This window comes from Paramormyrops kingsleyae, chromosome 2 (genome assembly GCF_048594095.1).
Source record: "Paramormyrops kingsleyae isolate MSU_618 chromosome 2, PKINGS_0.4, whole genome shotgun sequence".
Lineage (NCBI taxonomy): Eukaryota > Metazoa > Chordata > Actinopteri > Osteoglossiformes > Mormyridae > Paramormyrops > Paramormyrops kingsleyae.
The window spans coordinates 31,091,106-31,105,186 of NC_132798.1; the positions used below are offsets into that span (position 1 = coordinate 31,091,106).

At 46.6% G+C, this 14,081-nt stretch overlaps 1 protein-coding gene across 3 annotated transcripts; it reads right to left on the minus strand.

Moving 5' to 3' along the window:
• Nucleotides 1-2,759: 2,759 nt before the first annotated feature.
• Nucleotides 2,760-13,863, minus strand: sec14l8 (SEC14-like lipid binding 8). Of its 3 annotated transcripts, XM_072708947.1 has the most exons (13): nucleotides 13,722-13,863; nucleotides 12,767-12,842; nucleotides 10,522-10,565; nucleotides 9,629-9,691; nucleotides 9,284-9,472; nucleotides 9,073-9,168; nucleotides 8,916-8,976; nucleotides 8,721-8,804; nucleotides 8,529-8,635; nucleotides 4,931-5,070; nucleotides 4,671-4,840; nucleotides 4,359-4,542; nucleotides 2,760-3,478 (listed from the first exon to the last, which is right to left on the minus strand). In XM_072708947.1, the coding sequence occupies exons 1-12, from the start codon at nucleotides 13,773-13,775 to the stop codon at nucleotides 4,391-4,393; spliced, it is 1,236 nt and encodes a 411-aa protein (XP_072565048.1). In that variant the 5' UTR covers nucleotides 13,776-13,863; the 3' UTR covers nucleotides 2,760-3,478; nucleotides 4,359-4,390. The 3 variants fall into 3 exon arrangements, with proteins under 3 accessions (XP_072565048.1, XP_023676456.2, XP_023676457.2); XM_023820688.2 differs by having other exon boundaries at nucleotides 2,760-4,542; XM_023820689.2 differs by lacking the exon at nucleotides 13,722-13,863 and having other exon boundaries at nucleotides 2,760-4,542; nucleotides 10,522-10,621.
• Nucleotides 13,864-14,081: the final 218 nt, after the last annotated feature.

The following is a 14,081-nucleotide window of genomic DNA, read 5'->3' on the forward strand; positions in this document are numbered from 1 at the left end:
AAGCTGTATGGCATAATCAGCACTATTAAAACAATAAAAGGCTTGCAATATTTCAGTTGATGTGTAATGAATCCAGAATGTATGACATTTTTGTTTTTTTAATTGCATTACGGACAATAAAGAACTTTATCACAATATTCTAATTTTCTGTGACAGTCCTGTATATATATATATAAAAAACCTTGCGGCGTTTGGGCGTTGTCGCAACGCCCTCTTGTGTTACAGTCTGGGACGTCACATCTGTTTGTTCCTCCATCGTTCTTTTACGGTCCCAGGCGTTACTCCCTCCACCTTTCTGAGTTATGTGGCGCTTCCCTTAGCCTAGCCTTAGTATTCCATACCCCGGTGTTGCCTGGGATAGGCTCGAGACCCCTGTCGCCCTGACCAGTATAAGGGTTGTGGTAGTAAAGAATAAATAGAATGATGTTAAAGTAGTAAAATATAAATATGATTTAAAAGTAGCTGCAGTAAAGTTTATTAGTAATGTGCACTTTATAGAGGCGCAGGCCTGACTCAAGGGTGTTGTACAAATTGTTTTAAGAGGAAAAGCATACAATTATAAAGGAAACGTTTCCTGTTAGTAATGAGTGTTTGTTTATATTATAATGTGTAATGTTTGTTTTACCTTAACTCAGTGTTTCTCAATCTATTCCTCAGGGACTCCTAGACAGTCCACATTTTTGCTCCCTCCCTGCCAGACAGTCCACATTTTTTTGCTCCCTCCTACTGTAGCTCCGTTAGACAGTTCACATTTTTTGCTCCCTCCCAGCTCCCGATCTTACATGGTCTTAACTTGTTTTTGTGCAAAGAGGTTGTCTTAATGTAATCCAAAAGAACAAGGTCATGAGAAAATTTAAATGTTACTTTCACACACAAGCAATGTCAGAATGGTGTGTAACTAGCCGACAGAAATTAAGCAGAACAAGCAGGGAGGATTCTGGGAGACGTTACCACCTACTGGGGGACAGTAATTACCAATGACTGCAGTATCAATTAATAAAGAAGTAGAACCTCTCACCAGTTAAACACTCGTGTCTTTACCTTTCACAGAGTTCCTGCAGTGTTCTGTGTTTTAGTCACATACATCTTTCAGTCTTTTATATTCGTAATGTTGAATCTGAATGGTTGCTTTTTCTAAGTTGCTTAAAATCAAATATGTACATTTACACTGTACCTCACATTTAAGGGGAGTGTGATTGTTTTGGACTAGGGAGTGGTGACTGGTTGTAACAGGCCTGGGGATTTGGAAACTGGTCAGGACTGGTCTGAGAATGTGGAGAAAGGCCTGAGGGTGTGAAGACTGGTCAGGACAGACTTAGTGGAGCTGCATACCAAACATACGGCAGGAGCTGACAGGATACGCACCCAAGTGAAGACACAGAGAAACAGACAAACACAGAGAGAGAGACAGACACATACTCACACAGACAGTTTTTACATGCTGTCTCTAGGGATCCCCATTTTCCTAGCTAATGGATTTTTTTTTCAGTTTTCTAGTAAACAAATATTGCACACTCACTGATTAAAAAACAGAGTCAGTGGATTTGAAAATCACATGTTTTGCTATGTTCCATTTGACTTCCAGCCCAGGTGGAACAATTAATTTCATGAAATGCACAGCTGAAGAGGAAATGCTGATCGACAGTGTGATGCGCCTGCCCTCGTTTTCTGTAACCAGGAATCTCACCATTACTGCTGAGATTGATAAAATATTATGAGTTGTATAAGTACAGGTGCACAGGAATTTCAAAGCTTGCGGACAGAGCACAGGCTCAGCCATTTATCCAACACCCTAGGAGCAGCTTTTGTAGTTAAGGGCGATATGGTTTCTCTACTATGGACACAGATACCCAAGCCGCAGAACCTCATACTGCCCCACAAACCGCACCCTTGACTGTGGGGGAAGCCTAGGAGTCAGAGATCCCAGGCCCTGATGTCAGATCCCTTTGATAATCAATTGCATTCTGCCTTCACCAGCTATCACTATGTAAATAAAACATAATAACAAAAATAATAAAAGTAGTTGACATTTTTGGCCATTAGATGGCAGCAGCTCCCAGGCTATGTACACCATTTCCAACTGAGCATACCCCTTCTGCTCTTTGCTAGATTTCATTGAAGTGCTTGAGACTCAGTAGAACCAGGCCTGTCCAGCATCAGTCTGTATACATGCAACAAATAAACACACAACTACGATTTGCATTCAAAAAGGTAGCAAACAGCTACCAAAGTCTGGTCTATAATCACTTGAACCAACTGCAGTCTTACCGGACAGAAGGTCTTAATCAGCCTTGTATTTATGAGCCAGATTCAGGTATTCAGTACACAGAATAGCGTGTGCATCCTGCAATGCACACCATTCTCATCATAATGTTTACGTTGTACAGTATAGACTGTGTAACAGTATTTATGTTTGTATGCTTGTCTGTTTTGAGCAGAGTTGGGTAATTCAGGTCCATAGTGTAAAAATTCAGACCAAGATTTTGTTTCAACCAGCCAGTTGAGCATAAGGAGTCACAGTCACAGAGTACTCAACTGGTTTACCCAACTCTGGTTCTGAGTATGTTGAGGATTTGACCACAGCCAGAGGAAGATGACTAAAGATGATAAAGTGACCTCTGTCTTTGCTCCATGACCTGTATCTTTGCTCCATGCAGGTGTGTGCAGAGACTTGAAGACCAGGCAAACCCAGGTGTGACACCACCATGGAAGAAGGTGAAGATGAGTGAGGCAAAGAGGCACATGGGGCACAGAAGGCCTTCCTTTCCAGGAACGTCAGCAGCAAACACTTTTATTTGTGTTATATTTTATATTAACCTCGCTGGTCCAACGAAGCAAAGATATGTGGACTTGCACAGCCCTCCCTATAGGGGGTGCTACAACCAGAGATCATCATATCATCAGAACCTGCTTAGCATTCAGGATCGCTGAACTGCAGAAAGTCCGACAGTGTCTCACGCAGAGCGATTCTGAAATTTGTACTAAATTGTACTGTCGTCACAGGTGTTAATTAAAATATGTGACGACTCATTTTCCTATCATGTCTTTGGAGACTGTAAGCACTCAGGAACTGACATCTTGGCATGTGACCAGCAAACGGCAAGATAACAGCAGAAGTGCACACTCATTAAATGTTACATCATTCAGACAGCATCCTCTCAGCTAACTTGCATTCTCAAACTGCTTAATTAGCCACAGTTGCAAAGTGTATAATTTCATTATTGCATTTCATTAAGTTATACTTAAAAAAATATATAAATGCTTCACAAAAAAGGGGATGTGAACAGCATTTAGCAAACCTCCTCTCCCTGCAGTCAGGGTGAGGACAGAGGAAGTCCATCAATCCGTCCATTTTCTGTACCCGCTTGTCCTATTCAGGGTCGCTGGGGGTCCGGAGCCTATCCCGGAAGCTATGGCTGCAACGCCAGGAATTACCCAGGAGGGGGCGCCAACCCATCGCAGGGCACAATCGCCCTAGCTGAACACAAGATAACAGTCCACAGTCTCAGTCAGCCCACCTCAAAATGCACATCCATGACACAGACAGCATAGACTGAGACACCAACTGCTCACTTAAAGGGCCAAGTCACTTATTAGTGGCCACAGACTGTGTGTGTACACTTACACGGTTTGTACATTCGCCAGTATATATCTCTGGAAAAAATTAAGAGACCACTCTATATTTTTTTTTAATTGCATTTTTAAATCTTGGCTTAATCCTGGTTCTGCTGGCAGGAGGCTACACTGCGAGGAAGACTGCTTCCAGGCTCAAAGACAGCAGCACACAAAAACAAACAGAAGCAGGAGACACTGGCAATGACTTAAAACCAGCCAGGTAGAGGGCAGAAGCAACTTTCTAATGCTAGAGATGACCGTCAACTTATCTGGTAGTGCCACATGAATCAGAGGATGTCCTCAAGTGACCTTCAGAAGGAATGGGAAACATTAAGTGCAGGTGTGAAGTGCACTGCTAGGACAGTTCATATCAGGCTCCTAGAAGCACGAATGAAGGACCATAAAGTAAGGCATCAATGAGAAGCAGGGAAGAGCCAGGCTGGAGTTTGGCAAAAAAAATTAATACTTTTACACAGGCGCATGCCCATAAATTGAGAAATGAGTGAAACTGGAAATTTTACTCCGGTCTCTTAATTTTCTCCAGAGCTGTACCTAAGTTTCTTTAACATACTGAAACTTTCAAGTAAAATGACTTTTACAGTGCAGTATCTTTTACTACTGTATACTGGTTTACCAGTGCACCAGTGCCTGCAGAAGACCAGGCTACTGGTTGTGAGCAGCATTTAAAGTGGGCTATCGCTGTGCCGAAGTGTAGCTCAGATGAGCTCAGCTCATAGGCTCACAGCAGCGTCAGTCATCTCCATCCTCGTTCCAGCTATTGGTTGTCTGCACACAGTTCCATCTTCAATCCAGCCCCACTTCTGCTTTTCTCAGGCCCCGATTGGCCGTTGGACAACAAGACTTCCACAGAGAAGCTGACCCTCTTGGAATGGAACATGCTGTAGGTGTTGTCAAACTGCAGCACATCTAGAGAGGAAAGAGCCAATTTGGTTTGTGTGCAGGTTCCATTATACAATTTCATTGACATTCTTATAGAGTCAAACAATAACCAGGCCTGTTATAAGGTATGAAAGTGTCACCCCATCCGTACTCACAGACACCCGGATTGGCGCAGGTCAGTAAGTTGTCCTCAGGCACCAGGTGGGCATTATACCGCTGACTTGGCAGCACCGTCACCATCTCTGCCGCTGTCTGCCTCACCCCCAGCTTGGTCTTCATGAAGACCCCGAAGCCAATGTCTCCCCCGTCACTCGCAAACTGCCACCTGGGAAGAGGAGAGAAGGTGTGGCTGCAGACCTAGGCCTGCTGGGCTAGCCGAGGCGGGGGGGGGGGGGTTTGACAGAGAGACGCTCACCGTAGCATGCAGCCTGGAATCAGGACCTCGTACTCCAGCTGGTAGCAGCATCCGCGCCGGATGGAGACTCTGCGCTCGTACTGCACCTTGACGGACTCCCGCACGTAGTAAATCCCGGGCACCTGGCCCCCGCACTTCACCTGGTGCCAGAAAGCGCATCCCACGTGTGTCATGGTATCACAATAAGAGGGGGAAAAGGTCAGCATCTAAATCCAGTGACAGCCGCAACACAATGAATGTTCCTTTAGCTGAACTATGGAGGCTGGGACACTCACCACGTCCATCACTGCTGTGGGAAATCATGTATTTTGAATCATTTTCAAAGCTTGGTACATGGACTGAGGTGTCAGACCTGCAGATTCGTAATCTGTTAGTAGAAAGTGTCTGAACCGGCCCATCAGGTGTTTGTTGTGATCATGGATTGCTTGTGTTACGCATCGTATAATGTTTTGATTAATGCTCAAAGGGGAGGATTGTGGGAAATCACATTTTTAATTATATAGTCTTACCAATATGTTTCTGCACTACTTTTACACATACTTTACACATACTACATTATCCATACTCCTCATTAGATCCTCAAAGCTAGCAGAGACATCCACAGCATCCCAAAAGACCAAGATGAGAGTGCGATACACACATGTACTTAAAAGACTGAGGGCACACCTTCATTGCACATGACATTTCTTTTTCTGTGACATCATCATTGTGAGACACAGGTACAGGGTCTCAGAGCTGGTGGTTTGACTTTCATGTGAGATGTTTCAGAACCACCAGTTACAATGCAGTAGGTGACAATTAGTGCAGTTTAAAAGCACTGCGACAGTCCTCCGCATGTGGTGTGAAAACTGAGCAGGGAGTTTTCCACAGGCCTGTGAAATCTGCTTCATTTATTTGTGTGCAACCAAGAGTTTCACCACAGTTACAATGAGAGTGAGAGAGACAGGAAGGGGGAGGGGGGGGCGGCTTGTTTCCCAGCCAGACAGCTGCAGACGGCTTTCAGAAGCTTTCAGAAGCTGTGTCTTGGTGTCGCACAGACACACACTCGTCTGAGAACGTCTCACACATCTGGTCATTATTGGAAACAAGAAATTGGGCCTCAGAGCTACCGCTTGGCCCTCCTTCTGGAACCCTCTGAGTCAGACCTGACACAACGGAGGTCTGCACTGGACACCCAGGATGCAAATGAGCAGATTTCACGACCACTTCAGCTGGACTGTCCTTCAGCTACGTCCTGACTAGTCTATAGCCAATAATGAGGACGCTACACTAAGAGCAAGCCGCTAACTGCAGACGTCCATTTCCAAGACACAAAGCTGAACTAGGACAGCATGTGCAGCACTACACTATGTCAGCACCTCTTATAAATGCTTCACAGGAAACGATTAAAACACCAGAAAACCTCAAGCTGCCTGACACACTGTCAGGGAAATGGGGTCCATTTCTTAACCACTGGGGAAAGGAGTTCAATTTCTGTCCATAGCTGAGTTCTCCGAGAAGGCAGCTCCTCAAAAGTGTCCCATAAGGGATCCCTCCTGGCACAGCATGACAGAGTAATCCTCAGGTCCAGGCGGGCCGTTTATCTGTGCATCTATGGGCACAAGGATTCACATCACGCCCAGTCAGGCAGCTACCAGACCATTAACCAGCATGCTTTGCACCTCATAGCCAGAATAGTCAGAGATAAAATAACAAATTAACTGAAGAACTTGGAGGACTTCTTCAAATAAAATACAAAAGTAGGCTGTAAGATACAGAGCATTGTATGTCTCATATATTTACAGCCTGTAAAGCCACAGTCTGTACTGGTCCCAGTCAGAGCCCCGCTCCTAGTTAACTGGCCTTCCTCCACTGAGCATTTCAGTGATCCCAAATCAAACAGAGAGAGGGTGAACGTTTGTCGGGGGATCTCGGTTATGGAGAAGAGGACAGCATCCATGCAGACAGCTTCTTTCCATGTTGGTTTTGATTCTTATTAAAATAAGCAAGTGGTGAACTTGTGTGATGAAATCTTATTGATTAATTGAGTGTATTATTGTTGCCTGTTAAGAATTGCTGTTAAAACCTATATTATCTAATACTAATACTAAGTAAACACAAATTCACTTAGCCAACAAATGTGATCATATAATAACAAGGTCATAACTACAGTGCTTAGCTTATTAAATTATAAAGAAATAATGCTATGGGACACTGCAGAACGCTGCAGGACACTGGCAGACAGTGCAAAATGCTACAAGACACTGGCAGACAGTGCAGAATATTACAGGACAGTGCTGAATGCTTCAGGACACTGCAGAATGCTACAGGACACTGCCAGACAGTGTGAAATGCTACGGGACAGTGCTGAATGCTTCAGGACACTGCAGAATGCTACAGGACACTGCCAGACAGTGTGGAATGCTTCAGGACACTGCAGAATGCTACAGGACACTGCAAGACAGTGTGGAATGCTTCAGGACACTGCAGAATGCTAAAGGACACTGCCAGACAGTATGGAATGCTTTAGGACACTGCAGAATGCTACAGGACACTGCCAGACAGTGTGGAATGCTTTAGGACACTGCAGAATGCTACAGGACACTGCCAGACAGTGTGGAATGCTTTAGGACACTGCAGAATGCTAAAGGACACTGCCAGACAGTGTAGAATGCTTCAGGACACTGCAGAATGCTAAAGGACACTGCCAGACAGTGTGGAATGCTACAGCAGACTGGTTCTGCTTTGCAGGTGGCGCAGAGGCTGGAGAGGGCAGCTTCAAGGGGGTGAATGAGACAATAACCTTTAAGTCCTATGAGGTCGTCACCAGTGGGCTGAGACAGTCAGCCTTCACACAGCCTACATTAATCTCATGTATTACACACCATCTGGTGTCTGTGTGTATGCATGTATGTGTGTGTGTGTGTGTATGTATGTGTGTGTGTGTGTGTGTGTGTGTGTGTGTGTGTGTGTATGTGTGTGTGTATGCGTGTGTATGTATGTGTGAGCAGGTATACCTTACCTTATGGGGACACAATGTCCCCACAACGTGATGAATACCCGTTTTTTTTTTTAACTCAATTAAATAAAAATCTGTGAGTTCAATGAAAAAAACTAAAAATGCGAAAACTCTTGTATTTGGCTTGGTTTCTTATGGTTATGGTTAGGGCTGGGTAGGGGTTAAGGTTGTCATAGTTAGCGTTAGCATTTTTCCCACAGAAATGAATGAACAGTCCCCAAAAAGATATGTTTACCCGGCATGTGTGTGTTTCTTAAGTTTATATGGGATATGAGCACAGTGACATTAAACGAGGCCCAGAGGCATCAGCATCTTAGACCCAGAGACGCCTGAGACACCGTGGGAGGGGGGGGGGCTCGCTCACCCGCCAGCTGCATGTGGTCACTGCTGGCACCTTCACTCACTGTGAGGGTTAATCAGCCTATGCTGTGACAGACAGTCAGCCTGCTTAACTACCAACAGGGGGCGCAAGCAGACCTTCGATCAGGACACATAGTGTGAAGAACACCATGTGAAGGCCTGTAGGGGAGGACCTGCTGGGCTGGAGATGCTGGGGTTGGCTAGTCATGGCACACCCCCCCCCAGCCCGCTTCGACTCACCCTGGTCCTGCAACGCGGGTCCCCATCGGGGTCCGTGAGGGTGCCTCCGTACACGACGGGGAGCTGCTCCGGCTCAATGTGCTTCTGCAGCACTTCCTGCCAGTTAGCTATGGGGGAGAGGGACAGGAGGACGTGAGCGCCATCATGAGGAGCGACCGTGCCCGACAGGTCCGAGCGGCTGCCTCGCCTCACCCCCCATGACCACGATCTTGCTCCGGGTTTCCTCGCTCAGGAAGTGCTTGACGAGGTTGTAGGCCACGGGGAATATCTTGGGGGCTGCGAAGGCACCATGCAGGGGGAGTTAATCAGACCCCGCCCCCTTCCCACAGGACCAATGACAGGCTTCCAAACACAAGGTGATACTGCACATTACAAGGAGACACCTGCCTTTGATGACAAACAGCCTCTTCAGGCCTTCAGGGTAGTTATCCTCAAACATGGTGAGGACCTATAGGGACAGAGCCCAGTCTTTGTTTAAGTGATCAGCTGCACTTTGGATCCTCTGCGGTTCTGATGGAAGGGGGGTCGTGCCCCGACGCCTCACCTCTCCGTAAGTCTCGATGGCTGGCTTCCACAAGTGCTTCATGCCCAGGCCCTCACAGTCGTAGATCATGGTGATGGAGTCCACTACCTTCCCGAGCTGAATGACAGGAAGTGACATCGTTGCTCAGGTAGCGCGCTAAGGGTAAACTGTATCGACTGTCGCAGTGCTTTTAAACTGCACTAATTGTCACCTACTGCATTTGGCCGCGTACCTTCTGCGACTGTGCGTCACACTCCTCCCGCAGCAGCTCGCAGTCCCGCACCTTGGTCTTGATAAAGTCCTGCTTGGAGGCGGACAGAAGCAGGCCCTTGGGGTCCACCGGGCCGATGATGTCGTACCAGATGGGGCTGCCGTCGCGGTCGTAGCCACACATGCCCCCGGGCAGGTACCTCTCGATCACCTGCACATGTATCGGACGCCTAATCAGAAGTGACACTGTGACTGAGGTACATGCAACACCATGTAGGCTGAGCTACAAACACCTCCTATGGCCGGACCCTGTCTCTGGCCCAAATGATACTGAAAGAGACAGACCAGCTGCCTCAGTCCTCCACACCTCTGGGGGCCGCCACTCCGTGGTTATTGTGTCTGCTTTCATCTGTCTCCGGAACTCCAAATGCTGAGAAACAAACCACAATTAGGGTTAGTTAGCATAGTTAGCATATGAACGCTGTTAAACAATAACTGAGGTGCTGAAGGCTGACTAGTTAACAGCTAATGTCCAGTTTTCATGTGTTGACAGGTGGTTTGTCCTAAAAACTGTAGCAGTTTCACACAGGCTTCGAGGAAGACGCCTCAGGGGCTTTCCTCATTTCTTTCTTTCACTGGCGCAGCAGCAACAGCTCATGGTAAGCACTCATGAAGGCAAAGGATCTGATCTCTCACGGCACACAGCCATTGGCCATCTCCGGCTTTGCCTAGAGATCTAACCCATGTTTGATGAAACGAATCTCAGACTTGATGTGTCCTAAGATCTGGGCCCGTGTCCCCTTCGAATGTGTCTGAAATTGTATCGAAAATTATTTATAAACTATTGTGTTCAGCTGCAAAGGTGGAGCAACACGTATAGAGAAGTAGGTATAAAACAGCAGAGGATACAGAGGATGAAGAGTAATCGAAATTAAAGTGGAATACGGGCAATTTTAAAGGCAGCACAATGACCTTTGGAGTCCGGTGCTGCTCCAGTCAGAAGGCACATTAAACACATAATGGGGCGCTGTTTAAACAGGAGTCCAGCCCGAACAGGCGTCCCACACACTGAAGTGCCTGTGTGCTGTATTTTTACGAAAGAATGGAGTGCCTTCATGACAGACTTACAGAGAGGACCGTTTCACAACAGCAATGTGCTCACTGCCGCACATTTCGTATCGAACTGAAGGGACACTGTTGGAGGGCACGGCCAACAGTTTGTGGAAGTGCGGGGTGGAAGTGAGAGGAAGACGGCGGTACCTTCCGCAGCATGACTTCCGCTTTCTGCACGTTGAAGTTTCTGGCTGAAATCAGACGGAAAATTAAACTCAGTGAAGCAGCCCTGACCTTGGATCGGAGTCTGTGGCACAACAAAGAATGTAGCACTAATTAGCAAAATCTTGGGACTGATAAACAGGAACATAGCACAAACATAACATTGCTGTCTGGGAAGACCGTGGACACTGGTCTGCTCCAGCCTGATGCTTTAAAACTCCCCGGCATTCAGCCATATGTATCACATGAGGCCTGGAGGTCAGAGCTTTCTCTCCTTAGACATGGTGAGACACCCCAGGCGGACACCCACTGCCAAGTCCTGTTGGATCCGTCCCGCTCGCTGCCGCTAATCCTATTAGATGGCTCAGGACACCCTGTGACCCATTTTACATGACATTAATCTGTCACCCTCACAGAGAGACTTCACACAAGACTTTACCAGCCTCCAAATGTATTTAAATATCACCACTGAAGAAACCTGTCTTACATTTCAGGTGTCTAACACAATCCTGCCAAAAATATTAATTAGGAAAACATCTGTACGCTGTTCAGTATCTGCACTGTGTCCACACTGCACTGTTAGATCAGTCAGGCTCAGCTTCAGTCATATTTAAATCCTTCTCTGTTCAGCTGAGTACAAGCAGGAATCAAATCAGGCTTATCTGACTATAAAAGCTAGTGTGTGCGATTGCACAGGATTTGGGCCTGCAGTTTCGACCTTTCTGAATTCTGCTTTCTTGTGTACCAGACAGACTGTGGCCACTCCCTTCTGGGGAGGGGGCTTCAAATTTCGATATTAATAAAGTGGTGAATGTTTCATCAACATAAATGTGCAAGCTGGTCTGAACTTCCTTCATATGCTCAGTTCACTTTCAGCAGTACTCAGCATACCTCTCAATATGTCTCTCTGCCCAATCTGTAGGAGCAACCACTCAGATGCAGCCCCCACCCCCATGGAAAGCATGTCACACCACCATTCTGCTCCAGTCCATCCCAAACCCCAACCAAACACCCTTTCTGGGACCTGAACTAACAACCTTCTGGTCATCACTCCACATCATCTATCCCCAGGCTTTATATCTGACCAGAATCAACTCAGTCTTATGAAACTCAAACAGACAGCAGCAGGTGAAGTCTCCACAGCAGGGGTTTTCAGCATCTCGTAAAACAGAGGACGTCAATGTATTTAAGCTATTCAATCGATGTATTTAAGCAGCAGATGTTTATATGCAAAGTGACATACTGTCAAAGTAGTCAAGATTAAAATCACATTACCTACCATAGGATTTAAACCAGCAACCTTCTGATTACAAGCACAATATCTGAACCCAGGGAGCCACATAAATGTAAACTGACAATAATACTGGCATTTTATCAAATCACAGAACATGGCTCTGCAAACCTCAGGAACTGCTGCACAGACCCCAGGCTGAAAGCCCAGCCCTATAGAGTCCGGCAATAATGTAAGTGGTGGTCATCACTACCCTACAATGTGCCAGGTGAGGAACACACATCATCCGCTCCCTGTCAAAATCTCGCACAGCCCCAGGGACCCTCCGAAGCAGGCGTGGAGACACGGACTACTGCGCTACGCCTTTAACGAGATTATTCCAAGGATTATAGTGAGTCACAGACACTGAGCTGTGCATCAGTCTAGAGGCAGCTTCCTTTAACCCGCCAGCTAATACGCAGGTGCAGGGTGTTTATTTACACATCACACACACACACACACACACACACACACACACACACACACACACACACACACACACACACACTCACACACACACACACCCTGTGTGATGCTAGCTCAGAAATAAATACAAGTACAACACCATTAAAATACTTTATAATGATCACAGATCACACATAAAATCTCAGTCCATCCAGACTCATACTACATACAGATGAGGTGGCTCTGTGGTTATTAAGGTGATGGACTGCTATCCGATTGTGCTCTGCATGTGTGGGTTTGAATCCCCTCCTCATCATGTTGTCTCTCTCACGAATTTCCCCTTGGCATCGATACAGTTTATCTTAAAGTATAAACTATACAAACAGGCAAATATGCTTTGATTATAAGATGCCTGCTGCCTGGCATCTTTACACTCAGTTTCCATGATTAACAGAACACTAAAATGATACGCAGCATATCCCTGCAGTCTGTAAAAATGAGAAATGCCAGCCCTACAGAGCTGACCGTGGGCCTCCAACTGACTTCTGTCCTTACCTCGGAGCCAGCGAAGCAGGAAGTGGTCGTGTTGGGCTGGCAGTTGAGCGATGACATCCTGAAGTCTCTCTCGAAGCTGGAAGGGACACAGAGGAGCAGAGAGATCAAGCCACAAGTCTGACGGAAAGGCATTTAAAAAAAAGACAACAACGTGAAAGGTATTTTAAAAGCAGTCAGGCAAAGTTATTAGAGAAACATTACATGAGATAGATGGCAGGCGGGCTTTAAAAAGAGTGAAAGAAGAAATGAATGTAAACTCTGGAGCCCTCCAGAGCACTGCAGATTTACAGAAGCTTTCATCATATTGAGGATAACTGTACAGCTTTCATTTCTCAGTTTACTGATAAGAAAGAAACACTCACGAAAGAGCACGACCGTAAACTTCAAAATATAATGAATCAGCAACTTGCAGATTATCCCTTTAGTAAGCTGATTTTAAGGAAGTGCGTGTGGTTTGTTACATTTATGCATATTTAATCTGATCATTTTAGAAGCTGCTCGTCAGAGATGGTGCCCAACATTAAGGTGCTGAAATGCCTAACACACGTTCGCCGAACAGGTGCATGACCACAGGGGAGTTGCCAGTAAACCTTACGCCCCCCTCCTGCCGGGGCCGTGCTGGGAGCAGCAGGCTCTGCTGCAGCGTCTCTATGCGCTCATGTGACGGTTACGGGAAAATCAGGGAAACTGCGCAGCAGGGATGCGATACGCAGGGCGAAGTACTATCAGCACCTGGGATGAGCTTCGTGCAAGTGCTCAAATGAGAGCAATACGAAGACATGAATGAGTACAAATCAATATACGAGAATAAAAAAGCGCTTCCCTTTGAAAACTGCGCCTTCAGCAGTGGTTAACCACGAAACCAGTTCGCTTCCACAAAGCAAGGTATTTGCATGAATAGGAACTGCAGCGATCAGAGCGGCTCGGCGCGATCCTCCGGAGCTCCGGGCTTTACCTGCGCCAGCGCTTCGGCTTGCTTCGGGCTCAGATCGCCGACTCGTCCGCTCATCCTGAACACGCAGCCTTGAAAACCAAGCGCCGAATACCTGCCTCCTCCACCTCCTCTTCCTTATTTTCTCCTCCGCTCGGTCTGATCTTGACGAGTGGTGGCGCTGTTTCCCCGAACAGCCCGAGATGAGACTCTGTCCCCTGTCATTTGACTGGCAAACGGGCAGCTCCTGTACTGTGAATCCTGAAGGCAGCGGCAGAAGAGGCGGGGACGGAAGGGCATCTACCCCCGGGGCCCATCACAGCATAGTGGCGGCAAATAGTACTGAGTGCCCATTTTTATAACAGACCATTACAGCTGACTTAC